This window comes from Misgurnus anguillicaudatus, chromosome 10 (genome assembly GCF_027580225.2).
Source record: "Misgurnus anguillicaudatus chromosome 10, ASM2758022v2, whole genome shotgun sequence".
Taxonomy (NCBI): domain Eukaryota; kingdom Metazoa; phylum Chordata; class Actinopteri; order Cypriniformes; family Cobitidae; genus Misgurnus; species Misgurnus anguillicaudatus.
In genome coordinates this window covers 22,167,808-22,192,195 of record NC_073346.2, presented here as the reverse complement: position 1 = coordinate 22,192,195, position 24,388 = coordinate 22,167,808, and the positions used below count along the sequence as shown (strand labels likewise).

The following is a 24,388-nucleotide window of genomic DNA, read 5'->3' as shown; positions in this document are numbered from 1 at the left end:
TAAATCATCCTTTATATTACAACAAACCGCTATCTTATGACATAACGTTACTTCCTTTCCTTTTCACACATTTCTCGACACATTGCCTTTATTGCTCTTTTAACCCTGTGATTTAAAATTCAAATCCGGTCTGCCATATAGGCTAATTTCATACAAGTAAACAAGAAGCTGTGATTTTTCTTCTTCTGTATGAAAAAAACATTTACATTTCTCAGCACATTTCAATGGTTTGTGATCTATGTGGAGTGCAAGAATATTTTGTCTGCAGTTGGTTATAATGTCTTATATTGAGAAAGTTTACTGTAATAAATGTGTAAACTAGTCAAAACTCTCAAACTAGTCAAGCATGGATTTCATTGTTAGTAATTGTGGAGACATCCATAATGTATACAGATAACATGTGCAAACAGCTATAAAACTGCCTGTTTTGTTTTGTATGTTTTGTGTCCAGAGTATTAAACACATGAAAATATAGATAAAAAATATAATCTTTGGTTTCACATTACTACTGTATGTTTTACAAAATAACAACATGAGAAATATAGATAAATATATACAACTTTTCAGTTTAGTCAAAAATCAGAATATATATATAGTTTGATCCGTGTGGTCTGTAGAATAACAAAGCACATGAAACTAAGATTTGTTCTACTTGAAAATTTAATGACTGAATAAAAAAATCTTCAACACATACTCTATCAGCTAAACAGCAATGTACAATAAAACAGCAAAGTAACTGTCTAAAAGGAGGTGTTATTGGATACAGTTTATGTGATTTGTATATTTTTTTCCTTTAAATTTAATTTAAACATCTCGCTGTGCGTGTTGCATATAATGCATTTGTAATTCTAGCTCTCCGGGCAAAGAACAACCACAGATCATGCACTGGTACAAGTGATCCTGGGAAAATGGCATTTTAGTGCCAATTTTATGTGGTTCAGTTGGCTGGGCTAACTGAGGTAAATTTCCAACTTGTGGCATGAGTGGCATGTCATTGATGGTGCCCTGTGAAGTGAAGAAGATGCCTTGTGGTAGTGGACCGGGAAGTTGCATTGGATGAGGAGCAGATAAATTAAGGGCTGGTGGAGGAAAAGGTGGCGTGATAAAAGATGAGGGCTGATTTAGAGAAATCTGTTGGCCAGGAATGAGGGTTACATGCTGTGGTGCACGGATGTGGCCTTGTTGAATTGGTCCATTAAGGAGGGCTTGGGTTACAACTGGAGCAGTTTGAAAAGCCCACAATGGAGGTCTGTCTCCAAGAGGAAAACGGGCTGATGTATATGCTATGTTCATCGGTCCCATCTGGTTTGAAGGAGTCGCACTAACCCAAGTAGGAGTTATCTGAGTCTGCTGCTGTAGGTGTGGTTGATGAAGTTGTTGTTGCAGAAGCTGCATCTGCTGTGATGACTGCTGTGGCAAATGTTGGATTAATCTGTTTTGATGCGTCTCTAATGCATCCCCAGGCATTTCTTGAAAACTCGCAGTTGTAGGCATTTCAAAAGATGATTTTAATCCCCAGGGATTTGTGTTATGCAAACCAGAAGCACCAGTGGATTGCATTACACTTCCAGTCTGTCCCATTTCTGCTGCTTTAACCATACCTGATGACTTCTGGATTTGCAAATCATCCTTTCTAACATCATCGGTGGTTGGGACATCCATGTCAACTCTGTCATTCCCTGCCGAGAAACTGAAGATCTCTGGCTTAGCTGTTTGTATTGAATCACAGAGTGTTGACCACCTTGACTGGTGAGGGTCTTGAATACTAAGTAGCTGGTTCGGTGAACTTTGGTGACTCTTGGATCTTGGTGACTGTGATTTCACATCCAGTAAAGAAGGTCCATCCACATGGCATGGTGATTCTGAAGAGGTCTTCTGCTGGCTGGAGTTTGGTGTATTCACCCAGACAGAAGGAAGCTTGGCTTTTCGATCATGGTCATTGGCAGTCATCTCTGCAAAATTATTGGGAGGTTGCACAGAGGCTGTCTTATGATGACTTCCTGGCCACTGCATCTGCACATCGGTCGATTGGGCTTCTAATATACCTTTCTGAGAATGAAGCAGCTCTTCTGACGAGGGGATCTGTAGTTGCCATTTTTGCTGCAACTGAACTGGCTGGGTTGATTGATTATTCATCTGTAAGTGCTGTGATCTCAGCTGTATTCTTTCATGTCTGTCTGCATCAAAGCCATGCGACTGTTGTGAAAGGATCTCACCAGGAACAGTGTTTTGTCGTAGGGCTAGGCTTCTGTCAAACCTTGGCCTACCTCTTCTGCCACTACTTGCAAATTCTCTTACTCTACCTCTTTGAGAATGTATGGACAAAGAATAACCGTGACCATGACCTTGTCGTTTACGGTTGTGTATCTTTTGATGTACAAGCAGACTGCTAAGCCAAGGGAAGGACTTGTGGCACTCCTGGCAACGATGGGGTCTCTCCCCCGTGTGGGTATTAATGTGATCACGGAGCAAGTATGCTAAAGAAAAGCTCTTGTCACAAAGATGGCATTTGTAAGGCTTTTCACCGGTATGAGAAAGCATGTGGCGCTGAAGCTGACTTTCGTCACTGTAGCCCTTTCGGCACTGCGTGCACCGGAACGGCTTTTGTAGATGCAGCCTCTGGTGAGTTTTCATGTTATGGTGAAATGCAAAATCCTTACCACATTCTGGGCATTTGTATGGCTTCTTCCCCGTATGAATAATCGAATGCTGCTGCAAATAGCTGCTGAATCGAAAAGACTTCTTGCACACCGGACACTGGTAACCTTTGTTATGTATGCGCATGTGGAGCTCTAACACTGATCGGTAACGAAAGCATTTGCCACAGTCTCTGCATCGAAAAGGTTTCTTCTCTGTCTGGTCCCCTGATCCTCCTCCTGACACACTCTCAATATCTGCATCTTCCTCTCTTTTATCACGTACTGCATTCACATGATGGGATGTGTTTACACCCAGTACGTTTGTCATATGCGTTTGTGAGTGGGACTGCAAGCTTTGTTCAGTTGCAAATTTGAGAGGACAAAACTGACATGCATAAACTTTATCAAACTTTTTACCATTGCTCATTCTTTCATACTCCACTTCATGAATTAACATGTGTGCTCTTAAATCGGCCGCTTTATAAAACATCTGAGGACACAGAGGACAATTGCGCTGGCGCTCGACATCACGGTTCGTGTTCTCTTTACCTACTTGGCCCAAATCTCTGCTTTGAGATACCTTATGGTTGGTATTATGTGCCTCGGAAGTGGCAGAGTCAGAAATTTTCTTGTGTTGGCGACAATGGGCTCGCATGTTTTGTGCAAAAGCAAACCTTTTATCACAGTATGAGCAGTGGTAAGGCTTTTGGCCAGAGTGAAGATACTTATGCTGTTGCAAAAGGCTGCCGTATTTAAAATTCTTCCCACATACTTTGCACTGGTGTGGTTTTTCTTCAGCATGACTGCGTCGATGGTCCTCCATAACATAGCGATGCTTGAAGACTTTATTACAATCCGGACACTCATATGGTTTTAGAGCAGCATGGGATCGTTGGTGGATATGCATCGTTTCCACACTTTGAAAGCCTTTGTTGCACTCTAGGCATCGATACGGACTGTCCAATGAGTGACTGCGCATGTGAGCATTTATGGACACCCTGTACTGGAATTCCCTGCGGCACAACGGGCACCGAAAAGGCTTCTCCACATTGTGTTCACAAGCATGAAGTCTTAATCTTGTTGTGGTAGAGAAACATAAGCCGCACTGCTCACACTGATACTTTCGCGGTTTCCTCTTGTATACCTTTTCAACTGACCTCCTCCTCTTACGGAAGATTTGTGAACGGGAGACATTTGATACAAATTTAGGTTTGCTGTCTTCTTTATGAGTACTGCGATGTTTGATGAGGTCACTTCGATGTTGGAAAGTGATGCCACATTCCTTACAAGCGAGGGAAGCCTCTTCATCCTGGTGCATGTGAAAGTGTCGATGTAGGTTGTATGTTTCCCGACGAGTGAATTTTTTACCACATTCTTTACATTCCAGGCGGCTTTTCCTTCGCTTGACAGCTGAAGTCGTCCCAGCATTTTTAGATTCATCCTCTTCTGCCTTCTCTTCTGTGTTGCCCTTATCCTTTGTCAAGCTGTTGGGATCTTCTGTTTCCTTTAACTCCCCTTTCGTGCCTTGTGTTGCTTCGCCACAAGGCTCAGTTTGTTCACTTACATCGGCCAACTCCTCGATGGTATCCTTTGGGCTGGATTCTTCTGCTGTTTCCTTGCTGGTCTCTTGCCCTGTGGGGCGATAAACAAACCCAAAATATTAAATATAGTATAAGATAGTTTTGACTGGCACAGACAGCCCTAATTCATATTCATGACCCTGCCTGTGATAACATATCGTAAGCTACGAGGTGGTGGAGTGGCAATTTTCATCAATAACAACTGGTGTACTAATGTTAAAGTCATCTTAAGTTACTGTTCAGAAGACATAGAATTTCTAACAGTTAAATGCCGCCCAGTATACTTACCGAGGGAATTTTCAGCCGTGACTATTACAGCTGTGTACATTCCGCCTAATGCAAACACCAAGGAAGCACTTTCAACACTGTATCAATCTGTGAGCTCTATGCAGGACTTAAACCCGAACTCTGCCTGTATAATTGCGGGCGATTTCAACCAGGCCAAATTGAAGACAGTGCTCCCACACTTTTATAAATATGTGGACTTTGCGACCAGGGGAGAAAATATTCTGGACCAAGTCTACTCAAACATCAAACAGGCATACAGAGCCTTTCCACACCCCCATCTAGGAAACTCGGACCATCTTTCTGTTATGTTAATACCATCTTATAGATCACTGCTTGTGAGGAACAAACGATCTGTGAAGCAGATCAGAACTTGGCCAGATGGGGCTACTCCAGCGCTCCAAGACTGTTTTGAATGCACAGATTGGTCTGTTTTTAGAGAGGCTGCCACTTCCAAACAGTATGTCAATATAATGGAATACACTGAGTCTGTGACAGGATACATTTCCAAATGCATGGAAGATGTGACCGTCATAAAACACATCACCACAAGGGCAAACAACAAGCCATGGTTCACCAGGGAGGTATGTGAGCTCTTAAAAGCACGGAATGCGGCTTTCAGGTCTGGAGACAAAGAGGCCCTTAGAACTGCTAGGGCAAACTTGAACCGGGGCCTGAGAACAGCAAAGCGTGCTTATGGACAGAAAATCCAGTCACATTTTACTGACACAAAAGACCCCAGACGCCTTTGGCAAGGCATCCAGTCAGTGACGGACTACAGGCCTACACCCCCACTGTGCGAGGAAAGCATAGACTTTCTAAACCTACTCAATTCATTCTTCAGCCGTTTTGAGGAAAGCAATAACATCACTTCAACAAAAGCTCTACCCTGTTTGGACAATGCAACACTTCAACTTGACCCTGGTGATGTGCGGAGGACTCTTCAAAAGGTGAACCCCAGGAAGGCGCCTGGTCCTGATAATATACCTGGGCGTTTGCTTAGAGACTGTGCTAATTCACTTACAGATGTTCTCACAGATATCTTCAACATCTCTCTGAGCAAAGCCATTATACCACAATGTCTTAAAGCCACCACTATCATACCGATACCAAAGAAATCATCAGTCACAACACTGAACGATTACCGGCCTATAGCACTCACGCCCATTATAATGAAGTGCTTTGAAAGACTGGTTAAGGCCCACATAACAACCAGCCTACCTGCCACATTTGACCCCTTCCAGTTTGCATACCGCCCCAAGCGTTCCACTGATGATGCCATAGCAACAGCACTTCACCTCAGTCTGGCCCATCTGGAGAACAAAAACAGTTGTGTGCGCATGCTGTTTATCGACTTCAGCTCTGCCTTTAATACAGTCATTCCACAACATCTGGTGAAAAAACTTAGTACTGTAGGCATCAGTACCCCACTCTGCAACTGGCTATTAGACTTTCTTACCAACCGACCACAGACAGTAAGAGTTGGCAAAAACTCTTCTAAGACCACCATCATGAACACTGGGGTCCCTCAAGGGTGCGTGTTGAGTCCCCTGTTGTTTACACTGATGACTCACGACTGTTGTACCAGACACAACTCAAACCATATCATCAAGTTTGCAGACGACACAACAGTGGTGGGCCTCATCAATAACGACGACGAATCAAACTACAGAGATGAGGTACTCCAACTCATTAACTGGTGTGATAACAACAACTTACATCTCAATGTTACTAAAACAAAGGAAATAATTGTGGACTTCAGGAGAAATCACAAACCACACACACCCCTTACCATCAACGGTAGCATTGTGGAATCAGTGAAAAGCACCAAGTTCCTGGGGGTGCATATCACTGATGACCTGTCATGGTCCACCAACACCACTTCTCTTGTGAAGACAGCTCAGCAACGCCTTCATTTTCTACGTAGGATGAGAAGAGCCAACCTCCCCCCACAGGCACTCACCAACTTCTATAGCGGTGCCATTGAGAGCATCCTTACCAGCAGTCTCTCAGTCTGGTATGGCAGTTGTTCTGCTGCTGACAGGAAAGCTCTACAGAGGGTTGTGAGGTCAGCTGAGAAGATCACCAGATCAGCTCAACCATCAATCCAAGACATATACTCATCTCGCTGCCACAAAAGAGCCATCAACATCATCAAAGACCCCACCCACCCCACACACAAACTGTTCACCCTCCTACCATCTGGCAAGCGATACAGGAGTATGCGTTGCAAGACTACAAGATTCAGCAACAGTTTTTTCCCACAAGCCATCAGATTGCTTAATTCATTCATGAAAACTGGACTATAAATCCCCACCCTAATAACTCATACTGACTAAGATTTGTGGAAATCATGTCTGCAAAAGGCTCCTATAATATAAGTTAAACAATACGTTTTATTATCTCATGCTGCTTTTGCACTTTGCACTTTGCCATGTTGCACCTTATGTTGCACTTATTACAAAATTACCTCATCCTGACTACACTTTTGGGGCACTGCAATAAGTTTAATAACTGTAAACTTCATAACTGTTGTCCATCTGTTAAATATTTATTTGTACTTTTCTAGTGGTGTCCTATGTCTAATCTTATGTTTAGTTTGTCTTAGTGAGTGTGGAATACTTTTTAATACTGCACATTGGAGTATGGGAGAAACGCAATTTCAGTCTGCTGTGTAATGTACTGTTGCATGGTTTTGATTGACAATAAAGTAAACTTGAACTAAACTTGAACTTGAACTAAAGTAATTTTTTGTAATTTACCATTTCTACAAAACATATCCTATATAATGTAAAGAACATTGTGTGAAAATATAACTTTGATATATTTAATATTGACCATGTCAAAGATTGAAATCAATGTGAAATTAATGACTGAAATCAAACTTTGATACTTCTTTTTTCTAAATTGGATTATGTGACTGACTTTAGCCTGGTTTTACAAACAGGGTCATATTTGGGTCATTTCAAACCTAAGAAAAGTGCAACTTTCAGAACACATATTTTAACAACTCAACAATCCCTACATCCACTGGCGTGTGTGTGTGTGTGTGTGTGTGTGTGTGTGCGTGTGCGTGTGCGTGTGCGTGTGTGTGTGTGCGTGCATGCGTGTGCGTAAAATATATTTATACCATTGGGCTGTTGAATAGTTTATTCTGATTGGTTGAGAAATGTCTTAATTTAACCAGAATAATGTTTTAGACATTTCTGTGGTAAATAATACACACCCATGGTTTAACAGCATTATGGACATAAAATATCAGAATATTACAACTATTTTTATTTAAAGGGGCCATGGCACAATACTTTTTTCAGATGTCCCCAGAGCACATATGTGAAGTTTTAGCTCAAAATACCATATAAATAATTTATTATAGCATGTTAAAATTGCCACTTTGTAGGTGTGTGCAAAAATGTGCCGCTTTGGGTGGGTTCTTTAAAATGCAAATGAGCTGATGAAATTCAAACACTGATCACAATGATGGTGGTTTGTTGCAATTTTAATTGTAACATACCAAAGAAATTGTGCTTTTCTCTGCACTAAATAGCAGTGCTGTGGTTGAAAAGTGCAGATTAAGGGGTGGTATTATTATAATAAGAGCTCCTTATGACATCATCAGGAGAGCCAAATTTCAACGACCTATTTTTTCGCATGCTTGCAGGCAAATTTTCTAGGCTGATAGAAGCACTGGGGACCCAATCATAACACTTAAAGGACAAGTTCTGTATTTTACATTTAAAGCCCTGTTTTCAGATTGTTTATGATAAAATAGAATGGTTTTGACTGAAATTTGGACACATGATGCTGGCCCGAGAATTTTTGGTTTCTGTTGTATCAGCTCCCACCTCTACAATGGCTGCATAGGTCCACCGGAACAATCCTTCCTAAAATGCATTAAACTTTTGTTTACAAAGACGTGAAACTCACCGAGTGGTCAGGGGTGTTCACTGATATGCTCACACAAAAATTGCTGCAAAAGATGCTTTCCAACAGGTGTTTTACCATTGTTGTAAACTTGTGGACCTATTTTTCCAAACGCCTCACACCCGTACATTCTTCCGTTGAGTGCTTGAATAATAGACACTCCAGCCCAGTTGGTGGCGATAATCCGCCTTTGCCAATTGCAAGAATATAAACAAGTTCCCAGCGCGGAGTAATACCGTACCTCACAGCACATCTAATACAAGTCAATGGAGTTGCTGTTGGAAAGCATCTTTTGCAGCGATTTTTGTGTGAGCATATCAGTGAACACCCCTGACCACTCGGTGAGTTTCACTTTTGTAAACAAAAGTTTAATGCATTTTAGGAAGGATTGTTCCAGTGCACCTATGCAGACATTGTAGAGGTGGGAGGTGATACAACAAACAGTCAAAACCGTTCTATTTCATCATAAACAATCTGAAAACAGAGCTTTAAGTGTAAAATACCGAACTTGTCCTTAAAACATGGAAAAAGTCAGATTTTCATGCCATGGCCCATTTAATCTTAACTATTTCTGTGTGTATTCCCCAAACTTATGTTTAATAACATTCTAATATTTACATTTGAAACATCTAAAACTATTACTTTGTTGTTTTGCAACATAAACAGAGTGAACATGTGACATACATACTATAAACATGACGCGTGACTTGAGATTTTTTTTAAGATTTCCACATTAATAAAATACAGTGGTACACTTTAGTATTAACTATAGTAAACCACAGAAAAATCCCTAGATAGTATAGTGTTTTTGAACTTTAAGAACATTAAAGGAACAGTATGTAAGACATTTATATCAATTAATCATAAAATGGCCCTGATATGTCAATGTCACTAGACATTAAGAAATAATTTTAATTTCAAATAGTTATATCACTGACAACAGTGGTCTGGCCAGGATATAGTCATTTAAAATGTGGAGCTGCAGCCCTCAACTGATGTTTATGTTGTCATTTTGTGTATTGGCCACCAGTTTTATGATTGCAATTCCAGTTTTGGCCACAATCCTACATACTGTTCCTTTAGGCTTAACGTTACCTCAGTATTTACTAGTTTGTCAATTCAGGGTATATAAAACATACTTTTAAAGTATACTTTTAAAATCCCGTAGTAATTACTACAGGATTTTCTATAGTATTTACTACATTTTATCGCTACAGTATTAACACTACATACTACTTTATATACTGTATCCTACTACGGTATACAAGTTACTATAGTGAATACTAAAGTAAACTATACTACTGTTTCATGTGGGATGTTTTTCACAATATGCATAACCGCACGATTTTGTAATGACTCTTGATCACCAAGCATGAAATGGTTAAAAAAGCGGTTGTGTTTCTGATTGGGTTAGAACAAGCCAATAACAGAGTAATAATTACTGCCCGAAAAAAAAAACGCTGCATAGCCAGATTATATTTGTGAAACATTGCAAGAATGCGCGATAGCGAACAAAGAGTGCCATTTAAAGCCTGCACGTGATTCAGATTTATGCCTACCTTTGTTTTCCTTGTGCAAATAATCCGACGTGACCTTTCCAGGCTCAGTGGAAACGACTTGATCGCCATTACTTAGCAAATCCACATCCATTCTTTGCTCGCCCACCTCAGCTGTCAAATTACACGACGTTTCCGTTGCGTCTTTGTTGCTTGGTGGTGAAGTATCGCCATGTGGGCATGAATCTTCATTTGCTGCTGAAGACGGAGCATCAGGGTCTGTCGTTGTTTGAACTCTGCTGCCGCGTACGCAATCCTCCACTTTACCTTCAACTGTAGTTTCAGATGCATGCTGTAGTGTATCTGCTATGAACGTGCTGTTCTGAAGTTTATTATCTAATGGTTGCTCGGATTCAGACCGTACAGTAGCCATTTTCACATTTTTTGCTCTTTTCTCCACCCACAAAAACATGGAAGCGAGCGATTGATTGGAAGCATGCGTTACGTCACACGCGACCACTGCGACTACATTTAAAGGGACACAGAGTTATTCTCATTGTTGATGGTTCCGATTTATTTTCATTTTAGCTATACATATAAATATTGATGTATTGGTTTAGCTGATTTATTCATAACGTGGGTGCGTATGCACGAAAGTCCATTTCAGATAATCATTTATAATGAACGTTTAGAACAGAAATAATGGCAATAACAGTGAACGTGTCTGAATGTACAGAGACATGCATGCATCGCAGGTATTGATAAACATACAACACACATACTGAGAAGTAAAGCCTATATAGAAAATATTTTTTTTTTTTTAGAAATAGGGCTATACAGAATTATAATATATACTTAATTGTATTAAACATTTTGATGACTTTATTTGGAAAACATTAATAGAAGCTATAATTTTACTACCATAAGTTTCTAATACACATTTAAATCCTGGTATAATAGGGAAAATATAATAAATGTATTGATTGCTTTTATTAAAACTTGTTCATGGACAATGGACATTTTTTTCCAAGTACAAGTGATTTTTGTTCTCAAAATATCTTGCATTGCATGCAGTTGTTGAGCAATCAATCTACAGAAAATAACTCTAATAACTACATGTATTTCCACTGCAAATTTATGTAATAAAATTTAGGAGCATCTGAATGGATTTTTTTTACTGAAAAGGATAAGTTAAAATGGCATTTTGCACCAAACCTTGGTGCCCAGAATAAAAAAAATGAAAAATAAAATAAATAAAAATGATAAAAATAAAAGCTGACAGTGTCCTTCATATATGACTAACCTCACCACAGCATATTTACTGAAGAACCTTTTTCCTAAACTCGCATTTGTTATATAAACTTAAGCAAGCATATTTGTAAAATGTCAGTAATTTACTATAAGCAACAGAAGAGTGCAGAAGTGAATTAAGATATAGTTTTGAGCTTTAGATGCGTGTATATATATATATAAAAATGCATATATATACACACACACTTTATTATGTATTTGCTACAGGCATAACAAAATGTGGTTGCTATGACATGGCACAATCTGCAACTAGTTAGTATTAGAAAACATTGCTTTAAAATAAATACATTTACTGTAACCGAATACAGTTACATTTTTCCCCCATCTTATGGCAACGTCAACGTCTGCGTCTTCGTCTAAGGTCTACAGTCCTGCCACGACGTGGCCGTTGGGTTGTATCACCAATGTCAGCCAATGGTTCAGTATGTCTGGTTCCATCTAAAATATCTGGAGGTGGCGGTAGAGGTGAAAGCGTTGCTGGATTTTGCTGCTCTACCTGTTGATTCTCCTGAGGCAGCGGTTGCTGCAATAACTGCTCTTGATAAGGCTGCTGTTGTGGGGGTTCCTGTGGATGCTGTGTAGCTTGCTGCAAGTGCTGTTGCTGAAGTTGTTGCTGCGGCATTTGTTGCTGCTGAGCCTGAGGTTGCTGATTCTGCATCTCAAGTAGGCCCAACAGACGTTGCAGGAGTACATTATTCTGCTGCAAGCTATTTGTAAGGGCCTCCTGCGAAGCCACGAGTGTCCGCATATCTCGTCTGAACCCTTCGCCGAAGTCACGCAGGTTCTGTTCCATACGATCACCAAGCTGTATGGCTGCTTCCCCCAGGCCCCGAAGTTCATCTTCCAGCCAGGAACCGCGTGGAGGAGGGGGCTCCAGTGGGCCCTGGTGGGTCCCTAAAGACGGTTCTGGGCTTGGCTGAGGGGTCCCATTGAGGAAGGGTGCACTGTAAAGGGGTGAAGGAGGTAGCCAGCGTTCTGATGTCGGAGGTGGTACTATTCCCAGGCCCAGGCCTAAACCCAGTTTATCTTCCATACTGTTGTCCACACCCTCACAATCCCCATCTCCATCATCACCCTCCAGTTCACCAGCTTCTTCTTCTTTTTCAAAACCATCTCTTTCAGAACCATCTCCTACCGTAACTAAAACAGATAAAAGCTTGATATTAATGCGTACACTTGTCTCTACTATCTCCCATGTTTAACTTACTTTAGTCACCAAAAACCTTACCTGGATCAGTGTCCGACAAGCAAGTAAAACTTGCTGTTCTTCTGGTGCTTTGCTTTTGACGTGATTGCTGGAGTCTGGGACTAAGTTGAGAAGGCCTTCCCATAATCGCAGCCCCCCGGCTGGACGGCAGGTAGCAGGTGCGGTGCCTTGCATCAGCCAGTCTACCACCATTACGCCTCTTTAGGTCATCCCAGCGTTTCTTTACTTCTCTTAGAGTGCGTGGGACTCTAGACACAGCATTTACACGCTCAAGTATACCAGCCCAAATGCGTTCTCTTTCACGGCGCCGAAGCCTCCCTGCTGGACCAAACAGCTCCCCCTCACAGCGGGTCACCTCAGACACCAGCACCTCCAGCTCTGCTCCGCTAAAGCGACTCTTCCTTTTTCCTACACCTCCTGCGGCGAATGCTGAAGAAACACCCCTGTCTTTAATTGAGATATACTTTAAACATTCACATTTACTGTAAGCGTACAAACTTATTTGTCAGTGGGGGAAAATGTATTGATTGCACATTGAATTATTACTGTAATATGGTCAGCAAAAATCTTCTAGTAAACTGAACACTTCCTACAATCACTTACCATTTAAAAGGTAAACTTACTTTGTTCGATTGGGATGAGTTCGTCTGAAGACATCCCCGGTGCAACTATGTTAGGATGTACAACCACAACGTTGAAGGGCAGGCTGCCGGGCAACCCTCCATTCTGGTGGTCACAGCTTCCCTCCGAATCGTCATCTTCTCTGGGAAAACCATCCTCGGAGACCCCGCCTCCAAAGGGACCCTCTGGAGACTCCACTTTGATATGCATGGGAGGTGACTGCTCATACAGCAAACCCCCCTCCTCGTAGTACTCAGTCATGGATATGTTGTAGTTTACTGACACACCAATTTGACTGACTGACAGCGTGCCATTCACAAGAAGAGTGAAAAGCCACCATGCCTATCCATAGCAAGTCCCTCATTGCTTCATTGTCATGTCTAACAAGGATGAACTTAGTAATAAACAGCTAAAAATACTTGAACAGCAGGAGATTAACGTGCCATTTTAAAAAAGAGCTGCGTGCAATCAGAATCATTACAGATGTGACTTTTCTGTCTGTATCTTAATGCAGGTAAACAAACCTGTGGCTTCCGTCCACAAGCGAAACTCGGCGATGTGCTGTCATTGTTTGACATAATGTACACGTTTCATTTATTACATGCAAAGTTAAGCTGTCGTCATTAAGAGATCTGAGAGCTCACTTAAAGCTCGAAAATACGTTTAAAATGACATTGAAAAAATAGAGGCTAAAGAAATGAGACTGGGAAATAAATGTGAAGAATTCATGACCAATGCGGTTGTTTTTACATTTAAGTCAGTATTTATATTTAGGTATTATCTTGAACGTAAGGGCCAAAATTACCTTTGTCGCAGTATTGCGCATATATGTTGCCTGACATCCGCAATGGATGCGCATTCCGCATAAATTACGTTAGCCGAGACTAGCTCTTCAAATGCAAAAACTATCGTAGGACACGTACCACTTTAACGAAAACAGTATGGGCTTATGAGTACAACAGTCCGAATTCACTCCGTCGAATGGTGATAAATAGGCAAATTATTGTTAAATCCGATTAAGCAGCATAGGAGCGAAGCTAACCTCTTAAAATCCTAAATGTACACAGACCTCAACTCGTCGCGCGAATGTGACGTCACGGTGAGATTGTGTTCTTGTGACTTTTTGTATTTTTGGACTGTTAATAACACATACATTTATCTAAAAGCATCTTTTAAAACATCTTTAAAAGCCCATATAGCTATTAATCGAAATGAAATGAATAAGGCTGCACTCAAAACTACCGTAAAATGAACGCAAGCTCATTTCTTCTTGTAGGCTTAATGTTAACATTTACTCGCCGGTGATATTTTTCAGGACAGTTATTTAAAGTCAACTTTGTATAGAAAAAGAAGCTTACAAAAAGCTACTCAACATTTTCACCGTTAGACCAGTTGGCCAATAGTGGGGCATGTTGTCACAATGAACCGGTTACTATCTGCCATTAAATAGGTTATTAAAGCTTTTGTCTAAACACCCCAGCTGAAAAAAACAGTATACCAGCAAGACCAGCATGTTGTGTTTTGGTGCTGGTATGCTGGTGACCACCAGCTAAACCAGCACAGACCACCATAATTCCCATGCTGGTTTGATGCTGTTTTTTCAGCAGGGACATAGGTTTCCCAGACAGGGATTAGTTTAAAACAGGACTATACCTTAGCTTAATTAGAAAATATAACTAGTTTTAACAAAAATGCCTTACTAAAAACATCACTTGTGTGCATTTTTAGGCAAAAAAAAAAAAAAACATAAAACAGGGCACTGATTTAAGTATGTCAGTGCAAGTTGTTTTCAGTTTGGATTTTTAGTCTAGGACTAGTCTAATCCCTGTCTGGGAAACTGCAGATTCCCGGACGGGGATTAGACTAGTCCTACACTAAAATAAATGTAAGAGCTGTCCAAACGGAAAACAATTTGCACTGACATATCTTAAAATACATCAGTGCCTTTATTTTGTCTTAAAGGCACACCGGTAATGTTTTAGTAAGGCATGTTTGTTAAAACTAGTTATATTTCCTAATTAAACTAAGGCCTAGTCCTGGTTTGGGCTAATCCCTGTCCGGGAAACCACCACTAAAACTTATAAATGAAATAAATGCATTGTACACATGTGATGACTTGCCATAATGAAAAAGACCCATGTTCTGAGTTTAGTGAAAAATATGTTTTGTCATATAAATAAATATTTTTCCAAACAGTCATTATAGCTTTTAATCCCTGCGTGACCTTCTACTGCCATATGTATACTCCCACAAGAGCTAATGATTTATCTGTAAACTAATTCATGTAAAAAGTCAACATTGTATCAAGAACCAAGTTAGGTCAAATTTATGAACTATTTTTTTTATATCCACCACCTTTAAATAAAAAATGTTACCCAAATTGCCAAAATTCTTTTCAGTTAAGCAATGTTATAACACATTGAACGTTAAAAACAATATGCTGCCAAATGTTGATTAAGATGAACTTTGAACTTTTCCATGCCATTTTTGCCAAGTCTTGTGTTTTTAAAAAAATTAAAAATATATATTTAAGCCACATATTTTACTATTTATCTCATGACAGACATTGTTATTCAATTTCATATGCAACTTAAGTAACTTAATATCACTACAAACATTAATTCCAAGAAATGAATAAACCAACCTTTTAGTTGATGATATGTAAATATAGTTTTATTTAGCCTTACAAAAAAGTATTTGCAAAATTAATCTGTGAGAAAATCTTTTGGACATGTCAAACCACATGCTGGATTCACACGCTGGTTGCTATTTCAGACTTTGATAATGCACAAAAACGTATCCATGTCCTTGAAAATGATCTCCAGCAGTGGAGTGACCCAGTATATAAGGAGAGACCTAGAACATACAGAACACACTCAGGTAGCGTAAACATGAAGGCTCTCATTCTTCTGGCTCTGTTCGCTGTGGCCTGTAAGTACACCGAGCAGGGAAGATTTAGGCACAAACCTATAAAGGTTTACTTTTTACATTTTTAAATCATAGTCTGATTATTTACAGAAGAATTTATTCTACATAGAAGTACTCAGTAACAGTCATGATCATGTTAATGTTTTATATTTATTTTCTGTTATTATGACCAACTAATTTTGTATGCTTTGCATATATCTTTTTTACATATTCATGTACTGTATGCTTTAAAACAATAACTTATGTATTCTCAGATGCCACTCCTCTGGATGAGGATGATAAAATTGTTGGTGGATTTGAGTGCACTAAGAATAATGTCAAATACCAGGTGTCTCTCAACGTCGGCTATCACTTCTGTGGTGGTTCATTGATCAGCAACCTCTGGGTTGTGTCTGCTGCTCACTGCTACAAGTCGTAAGTGAAATTCTTTTTGCTATTTTAGCTATAGACCTGGTTACAAATTTAATTAACATAATTTTGTGAAATATGTCCTACAAATATATCCTAAATTAATGTCTCCTATTATTGCGTAAAATGTGTTTTAAACTTTTTAATTTTACACAATTTGTTCATTACAATAAATGGTTGCAATGGTGGTTTATTGTTGTTTACAAATGCTGGTTGGTGGTTTTTAATATCTTAGTTGGCTTGTCAGATTTATTATGTATTTACATTTAACCAAAAAAGCCATTAATCATCCATAATAGGCTATATAATTACAAAGTCCCAGTAGGGCTGGGTATCGATTCAGATATTCTGGATCGATTCGATTTCGATTCATAAACTATCGGATCGATTCGATTTTGATTCTCAGTTTGATTCCGATTCTCGGACCGATTTTTATAGCTGATCCTCGATTCAACTCAATGAATATAGATTTAATACAAATACTTTATTTATTTAAAAAAAAACAGTGAACATAAATTTACAAGTGGGTTATTAATAAAAAGAAATAAAGAGCCACCAACCTGTATATTACACTTTTTTATTTTAGGTACACTTGGGTACATTAAAACAGAACCCATCTCAAATGCATACAATTATGTTAAATACAATACAATTTTCATGCAAGATGAAAAATGTATGCTGAAAAAAGTCAAAACAGTCGCATTCCTTGATCAAACAGAATCAGGTTATTTCATTTAAAAAAAAAAAAAAAGATTTTTTGGCCTTTGAGAATCGATTTTTAATCGACCACGTTAAAAAAACAATGATAAATTCGAAAAATCGATTTTTTTGCCCAGCCCTAAGTCCCAGTGTGACCACCCATAATGTGACAACGTGCCCCTGTTAAATGAGCTGAACCACATTCCTGGGAAGTAACAGTGGATGTGTTTAATAACTTTGGTAGTGCCCATACAAAAAGGGACATTAAAAAATAAACCTACCTTGATGAAAAAATGACCTATTTAAAGTAGCACTTTATAAAACATAATATCTAGGGTTGTAAGATGTAATTTAGTCCTTAATAAATTTCACTCCAAAAGTGCACACTTACGACTCACTGAAAAGAAAGTTTGCCATTCATGTTTAATTAATGTTTTCTATATAAATGAATATTCACACACCTGTTTCTGTGTTCAGCCGTATCCAGGTGCGTCTGGGTGAGCATAACATTGATGTCACTGAGGGCACAGAGCAGTTCATTGACTCTGCCACAGTCATCAGACACCCAAGTTACAACAGCAATAATCTGGACAATGACGTCATGCTGATTAAACTGAACAAGGCTGCCACCCTGAACTCATACGTTCAGACCGTTAGTCTGCCTACAAGCTGTGCTGCCTCTGGTTCCAACTGCCTGATCTCTGGATGGGGAAACACTAGCGCAAGCGGAAGTAAGTGACATTAAGCTTATGAAAAGTAACTTAATAAGATGTAAATCAAAAGTGAACTAACAATAATGTTTTTTCTCAGGTAACTACCCCAGCCGCCTGATGTGTCTGTGGGCTCCCATCTTGAGCGACAGCACCTGCAAAGGTGCCTACCCAGGTCAGATCACCTCCAACATGTTCTGTGCTGGCTTCATGGAGGGAGGCAAGGACTCCTGCCAGGTAAGATGCTTTTTAAATGACATAGTTAAGGTTTGGTTTTAGTTGATACATTTAACAGGGACCATTCATATCACAAGTTTTATGCCACTGAATGTTGCATTTATTGCTGAAACTCTTCGTTATTACAGGGTGACTCCGGTGGCCCAGTGGTATGCAACAATGTGCTTCAGGGTATCGTGTCCTGGGGTTATGGCTGTGCCCAAAGGAACAAACCTGGTGTCTATGCCAAGGTTTGCAACTTCACCACCTGGATCAGAAACACTATGAACTCCAATTAGACCTTTGCAATAAATAATGGCAATAAATAAAAAAATGAATGGTGTTCTCATTGTATTATTTTTACATTGTATTTGGCTAAATTGATGTTTGTTAGAAATGATCAACATTCTTATAACATCTAAAGAATTTTTTCTTTAAAATAAAAAGGACTTTCAGATCAATTTCAGCAATAGTCTACACTTTAATTTGTTACCAGCAACAGCTTTAGATCAACTGACATTTAGTCAATCACAATAAAATACTACAAATCCAAAGAACAATTTTACACAGATGGGTGTCTTCCTATTTAAAACAAACATCAGGTTTATATCACATGATTTAATAGTACACATTGTTTAATAGTACAGAAAAATGTCAGTCCTACACGAAATCTATACTTAACAACACATTCACTAAACAAAAAATGAACAGTATAAAATATTTCTTCAGGGTACACTTATATTTCTCCTCTGGCATGTTCCAAATAATGTCCATGCAATGCAGGGAGGTCAGAAAAACGAGCATTGCATTCAGCACAAACTAAGTCACCAGCTGTCGTCTCTGCATTTATGACGGATTGTGATCGGTTTGAACCGTTTCTTTTTTGAACTGTTAAAGATTTCTCATTGACATGTACTGGCATTTCATTCATCTGTACATCATCACTCAGAGAATCAGTAATAGGATGGGCATCTGATGACAGATGAGGTAATGTCATAGTGGCACTCTGAATCTTTTTCTGCAGCCGTTGTGCTGGATGTAAATACAGGGAACCCATTTGTGATGAGGAATGAGGTCTTTCTCCATTTGAGTGAGAGAATGAAAGAACATTATCTGCTTTCTGATAATCAGATTGCCTTGAGGAATAGTCACGGCTGTGACGTTGGTGGGGATGGGATTGATTCAACTGAATGTGAGAACGATCCTCTTTTACAAGTTGCCGCTTCCTTGCTATTGCCCTTCTATCTTCAGAGGCGTGGCTGAACTGATGGTGATAAAGAGAGTCCAGGTTTTCAAAACTAGCACTGCATGTAGCACATTCATAGGGTTGTACACTGGACTGCAGATCAGGCGTCTCCACCTGACTGTTACTACAGTGAACAACTCTGTGTCGCCGAAGAATGACAGCACTTGCAAAGCCTTTTCCACAAATGTCACAAATGTAAGGCATACTTGAGCCATGCCATTCCTGCTGGTGATTCTTCAGATCTTGCGCAGTTGAGAAGGTGTGAGGACAGAACTGACAGATGTGCGCATTGAGCTCTGGGTGTTTTTGCAAATGGTCGTTGTACAAGCCCAGGAATCGAAACCCCTGATCACACTTGGGACAAAAAAAGCGCCCCCTCCTCTGTCTATGGAACCGCTGATGAATCCAAAATTTACTCCAGTTTTTAAAAGTCCTGTTACAGGTACCACAAGTGAAGATTTGACGGCGTGAATGAGTAAGCATGTGGGCTCTTAGCCGGCCTACATGCCGAAACATTCGTCCGCAGCGTGGGCAGAGGTACTTTCTTGGGTCTGCTTTTTGGTCTATGGCATTGAACCGAGATACAAAATAGCTAGATTTGATTGGATAGAGGTTATTTTGATGATCATAATCAGAAGTAAGCATGAGCTTAGGAGGGCAAGCAAGTAAAGAGGGGCATTTTTTCAGTTTTTTTGGCAAAGAAATGTCTTTTCGGTTAGTAGGTTTTACAGGAGAAAACGTTGGATTTGCACTTGGCAATTTTAGTGCTGTTTTTATTTTGGGGGAGGATTGGGGTTGTAACCTTTGAGCCGAATTGGAGCTAGAAGCCTTTGTTTTTGTGCCCCGCATGTATACACAATGGTTGTAGTGTGTTTTCAGCTCAGAAAGTAGACTGAACTTTTGATTGCAACGGTCACAGCTGTAACGTTGGGTATCGGTATGTCCTTGCAAATGTAACTCGTATTCATCTTTGCTTCCAAAGCTTTTTTTGCAAAGGTGACACCTGAAGGACACAAGACCAGCCAATTCCAAATCTTTAAGGGTCGCATGTTGTTGACTTCTACCTTCACAGGTGTGTGCTTTTAATGGTCCGATCTGAGAAAATCCCTTACCGCATTTTGAACAAAGGTAAGGCTTGATGTGCCAATGCACTTTCTCGTGAACACGGGCAGTACATGCTTGCGTGAAGGATTTGCCACACACCTTGCACGAATAAGGTTTTTCTCCACTGTGTATTCGAAGGTGAATTTTAAGGACAGATTTGAAGCAAAAGACCTTGCTGCATATTGGACAAGCATGGGGTTTCCCTCTTCCTCCCACTCGTCCTCCCCCTCGTCCTCTCCCTCGTCCTTTCCTCCTTTTGAAGGAAACTACTCGATTACCACTATCATTTTCTTGCTTGTCAGTCATTCCCACTGGGGTCACGTTCCCGTCTGCAGCTCTGGTTTGGGGTCTGTGTGTGTATTTCCGATTCCGACTTTTGGATTTATGGACTCTGGAGTGAGACCGAAGGTTGGAGACTTGAGCAAAGGCTTTGCCACAGTCTGGGCAAATGAAAGGTTTTTCACCTGTGTGTACACGGCGATGAATGATATATGCTGAGGAATGATTAAACTGGCGACTACAATATTCACACTTAATAATCTGTTTCTTTTTACGTGGCCGTCCCCGTGAAGAGGAAGAACATTTAGATTTATCTTCTGTCATTTCCATAGCGCTATCCTCTGCACTTCCTTCACTCAAAGATTTCTGGTTGTCCTGATCCGAATTAGTCCCTTGTGAAGAAGGGGATACATTTTCAGAAGCTGTTATCTCTTTTGAATGATATATAGCGGCATTATCCGACATTGCATCTAATCGGTTCAATCCTGTACAAGGTGTAACTTGTGATGCTCCTTGGTTTTCAATGTCACAAACTTTTTTATATGCAATATCATCATTGATTTTTTTGTCAGAATCTTCTTTGCATTGGCTATCACCTAAATTAGATGTTTCAGGGAAAGATTTATTACAATCAATGTCATCAGCTTTTCCTAGTGTGATATTCCGATCTTCCACAGATGTATGGAGTATTGAAGATTGGCCTTCATTATTGTTAGACCCTTTTTCTGGTTGAGTCATTAATGTTGGTTCATTATCTGTAACGCTGGATGGACAATCAGAACATCTTTTTGTTTCTGTTGGAACATCAGAGTCCTCCAAACATTTCTGAGTATCCATGTCACGCTCCTCAGAAGGTTTTAACTGCTCTGGAAATGTATTTCCATCTGTTTCACAGGAGCCTTTATCTCTCTCCATAGGTAGGACGTCAGTGGCGGCAGGTGAAGGTTCATTCACTTCTCTGTTCTGGGAGTTTAATGACAGACCTTTTGAAATTAAATCACCCATTTTTGTTACAGCATGTTCATTGGTTTCTGTCTCTTCAGAGTTGGCTTCTTGGCTCTTAACCTCTTCTTCAAGCATGATCCTGCTCAAGCTGAAACTAAAAAAACAGAGAACAGTGTAAGCAACAAACATATTGCTTTAGGTGCACAAGAAGTTGTGGGTTAGATCCCACAGAACACACATAAGAATAAAATGTAAACCTTATAATCCACCTATAGTACCTCATGATGCATCTATTATGTTTCACTGTCAACATATAAATACGTCTGTAGAAGTAAAAAAGCTAAAAATGTAAACTCATTTTGTGTACTTGGAAATTCACTATTCATTAAACCCAAAAATTAAATTCTCTATTTACTCACTCTCATGTTGTTACAAACCTGTATACATTTCATTGTTCTGATGAACCCGAAAAAATATATTTTGAGGAATGTTTGTATCCAAACCAATCATGAACCCTATTCACTTACATAGTAGGAGAAAAAATACTATGGAAAAGAATACTAACATGAAGGAAGATATTTTAAGGAATGTTTGTAACCAAACCATTCATAAGCCCCAATCACTTCCATAGTATTCTTTTATCCAACCATGGAAGTTAATGGGGCTCATGATCGGTTTGGATACAAACATTCCTCAAAATATCTTCCTGTGTGTTCATCAGAACATAGAAATGTATACACGTTTGTAACAACATGAGAGTGAGAAAATGACAACATTTTCATTTTTGGGTGAACGTTCCCTTTAAGTGTTACTCTGATTTGCAGCCAATTATCATTGTTATTACAAACAATAGTAGTTTGCTCAGTAGTATATCTGTGAAAGTGGACAATGATTTAATAAATGATTTAATTCTTTACTTTAGAATACTTTGATACACACCAGCCACTGCTTCACCTGTTATCCAAGTACATTTATATAACTGTTGCTATAAGCTGTAGCACAGCATCCGTGGGAACATACATAACATAATGGGCTGGTTTCACAGACAAGGCTAAGCTAAAGTCAGGACTAGGCCTTGGTTAAATTAATATAAACATGCCTTAATTTTTATCTTGAGACAAATCAATGGCACTGTCTGTGAAACCAGGGGTTAGCATCATAATAAGAAAATGCTAAGCAAAAAGCAGCTTAAATGGATCGATCACCCCAAAATGAACATGCAGCCATCATAAATGACACATAGTTGATGGTACCCATTGACTCCTACAGTATTTGTTTTTCCTACTATGGAAGTGAATGTGTATTGTCAACTGTGTTGTTACCATCATTCATCAAAATACCTTATTTGTGTTCAAAAAAGACATGGTTTAGGAAAACATGACGGTGAGTAAATTATGACAGAATTTTTGGGTGAACTATACCTATAAATGAAAGAGATAACAGTGAAATCTTTATTTATTATCACATGCCACTGGCTTTGTAGTGTCAGCTTATTTTAGCAAAACCAAATGCAATGCTAAAAAGAATTGCTTGTAAGAGAATAACCAACCATTAGGTATTTGTATTGTATTGTTTGGCACTTGTGTAATTTTACTAGTCGTGTTTTAACACAAGGAAAACTTTCATTCATTGTCTGAGTCTGACTCTTGTCTGTAAAAATATAATATAATAAATACATATAATATAATATACATAAAGTGACCATAACATTTTGGACAGTTATTTTTAAAAGAAGGTTATCACAATGATGCAACCCAATCGACTTTCAATGCAAGAACACTGATTTATTCTTTGTCAGAATAAGCAATAATTCAGACCGATAATACATAAGTTACATATTTTTTTAATAGTCATTCATTCGAGAACGGGACTACACTAATCAGCAAATACAAGAGAAGATTTTGTCTTGGTATAATAAGACTGCAGACGTTTGAGGGCCCGAGCAACTGTAACGTTAAACGTTATTCTGCAGCCTGCAGAAACGAACGCGTGCATGCAGCGGTACAGTTAACGTTAGCCCGTTACCTTCCTATCAAACTAATGCTGCAACTGCACCAAGTTTTCATTTAGCATTTGGTTTATTTTGATTAAAAAAGAATTAGTTTATCGCATTCATTGAATTTAAATATAAAATAAAAATGACTTGGTTCTCAACACCTTACCCGACGCTTCACTTGACAAAGCATCACGTCAAAATCCGAATATTAAGTCGGTCCTAAAAAACATCCTCGTATATTAATCTTAGTTTGTTCGATGATACAAGCAAGAATTTCTTTTAGCACAAATTACATGTGAACATGCAAAGCAAGAGCGCGCACACACCAACCTTTTAAAGACCAATAACGTTCCCAAACGCAAATATACAAAAGAAAGGTCGCTTCCGTTTCCGTTACCAATAAAAGCCGCTTTGTCGACTCCAACAGTGGTCCTGCAAATACAAACTCAATTTGTAAAAAAAATTAATAAAAAATGTTTTATCATGTTTTTAATTTGACATGGGTGCTTTAATTCCATAAATGTTACGTAAAGCATATAATTAAAATATAAAATAGTTCATATCGTAATTTATTGTTTTATTAAATAAAAATACAGCAAAAAGAGTAGAATGTAAGTTTGTGAATTAATAAAAAAAATTTAGATTAACATTACGTGAAATATGCAAAACTAGAGCAACTTAAAATGTATTTTCATTGATCATGCTTACTACTGCAGAGCTCTGATTTTCAAGGCAGTTTTACTTGAAGATCCAATGCAAGTTATATTTAATAACAAATGTTCAAGCACTTTAAA

General features: G+C 39.1%; 5 protein-coding genes across 7 annotated transcripts in view; 2 read left to right on the top strand and 3 right to left on the bottom strand.

Annotated features, from left to right (window-relative positions):
* The window catches only part of LOC129447986 (serum paraoxonase/arylesterase 2), a 315,340-nt gene that overhangs the window by 64,187 nt on the left and 226,765 nt on the right, over positions 1 to 24,388 (top strand). The window lies entirely within an intron of this gene.
* Positions 643 to 10,374, bottom strand: LOC129447994 (uncharacterized). The gene is made up of 2 exons (XM_055210004.2): positions 9,988 to 10,374; positions 643 to 4,271 (listed from the first exon to the last, which is right to left on the bottom strand). Exons 1-2 carry the CDS (start codon positions 10,355 to 10,357, stop codon positions 805 to 807), a joined length of 3,837 nt encoding a protein of 1,278 aa, XP_055065979.2. The 5' UTR covers positions 10,358 to 10,374; the 3' UTR covers positions 643 to 804.
* LOC129447996 (uncharacterized) lies at positions 10,896 to 14,174 on the bottom strand. Of its 2 annotated transcripts, none has more exons than XM_055210007.2 (3): positions 13,066 to 14,174; positions 12,464 to 12,889; positions 10,896 to 12,375 (listed from the first exon to the last, which is right to left on the bottom strand). In XM_055210007.2, the coding sequence occupies exons 1-3, from the start codon at positions 13,322 to 13,324 to the stop codon at positions 11,573 to 11,575; spliced, it is 1,488 nt and encodes a 495-aa protein (XP_055065982.1). In that variant the 5' UTR covers positions 13,325 to 14,174; the 3' UTR covers positions 10,896 to 11,572. The 2 variants fall into 2 exon arrangements, with proteins under 2 accessions (XP_055065982.1, XP_055065983.1); XM_055210008.2 differs by having other exon boundaries at positions 12,464 to 12,871; positions 13,066 to 14,173.
* On the top strand, positions 15,839 to 18,362 carry prss1 (serine protease 1). The gene is made up of 5 exons (XM_055210009.2): positions 15,839 to 15,994; positions 16,246 to 16,405; positions 17,576 to 17,829; positions 17,909 to 18,045; positions 18,174 to 18,362. The coding sequence occupies exons 1-5, from the start codon at positions 15,955 to 15,957 to the stop codon at positions 18,321 to 18,323; spliced, it is 741 nt and encodes a 246-aa protein (XP_055065984.1). The 5' UTR covers positions 15,839 to 15,954; the 3' UTR covers positions 18,324 to 18,362.
* LOC129447995 (uncharacterized) lies at positions 18,486 to 24,023 on the bottom strand. Its single transcript, XM_055210006.2, has 2 exons — positions 23,925 to 24,023; positions 18,486 to 21,752 (listed from the first exon to the last, which is right to left on the bottom strand). The coding sequence occupies exon 2, from the start codon at positions 21,731 to 21,733 to the stop codon at positions 18,761 to 18,763; it is 2,973 nt and encodes a 990-aa protein (XP_055065981.2). The 5' UTR covers positions 21,734 to 21,752; positions 23,925 to 24,023; the 3' UTR covers positions 18,486 to 18,760.

What these genes read in the sequence shown, in the direction of transcription:
- LOC129447994 (XM_055210004.2), bottom strand. Translation starts at nt 10,357, where the DNA reads ATGGCTACTGTACGGTCTGAATCCGAGCAACCATTAGATAATAAACTT. An exon ending in TTTGCACAAGGAAAACAAAG is followed by an intron (nt 4,272 to 9,987) that starts GTAGGCATAAAT and finishes ATCGCCCCACAG; the next exon opens with GGCAAGAGACCAGCAAGGAA.
- LOC129447996 (XM_055210007.2), bottom strand. Translation starts at nt 13,324, where the DNA reads ATGACTGAGTACTACGAGGAGGGGGGTTTGCTGTATGAGCAGTCACCT. An exon ending in ACTCATCCCAATCGAACAAA is followed by an intron (nt 12,890 to 13,065) that starts GTAAGTTTACCT and finishes TCTCAATTAAAG; the next exon opens with ACAGGGGTGTTTCTTCAGCA. An exon ending in CTTGTCGGACACTGATCCAG is followed by an intron (nt 12,376 to 12,463) that starts GTAAGGTTTTTG and finishes TATCTGTTTTAG; the next exon opens with TTACGGTAGGAGATGGTTCT.
- prss1 (XM_055210009.2), top strand. Translation starts at nt 15,955, where the DNA reads ATGAAGGCTCTCATTCTTCTGGCTCTGTTCGCTGTGGCCT. An exon ending in GGCTCTGTTCGCTGTGGCCT is followed by an intron (nt 15,995 to 16,245) that starts GTAAGTACACCG and finishes ATGTATTCTCAG; the next exon opens with ATGCCACTCCTCTGGATGAG. An exon ending in GAGGCAAGGACTCCTGCCAG is followed by an intron (nt 18,046 to 18,173) that starts GTAAGATGCTTT and finishes TCGTTATTACAG; the next exon opens with GGTGACTCCGGTGGCCCAGT.
- LOC129447995 (XM_055210006.2), bottom strand. Translation starts at nt 21,733, where the DNA reads ATGCTTGAAGAAGAGGTTAAGAGCCAAGAAGCCAACTCTGAAGAGACA.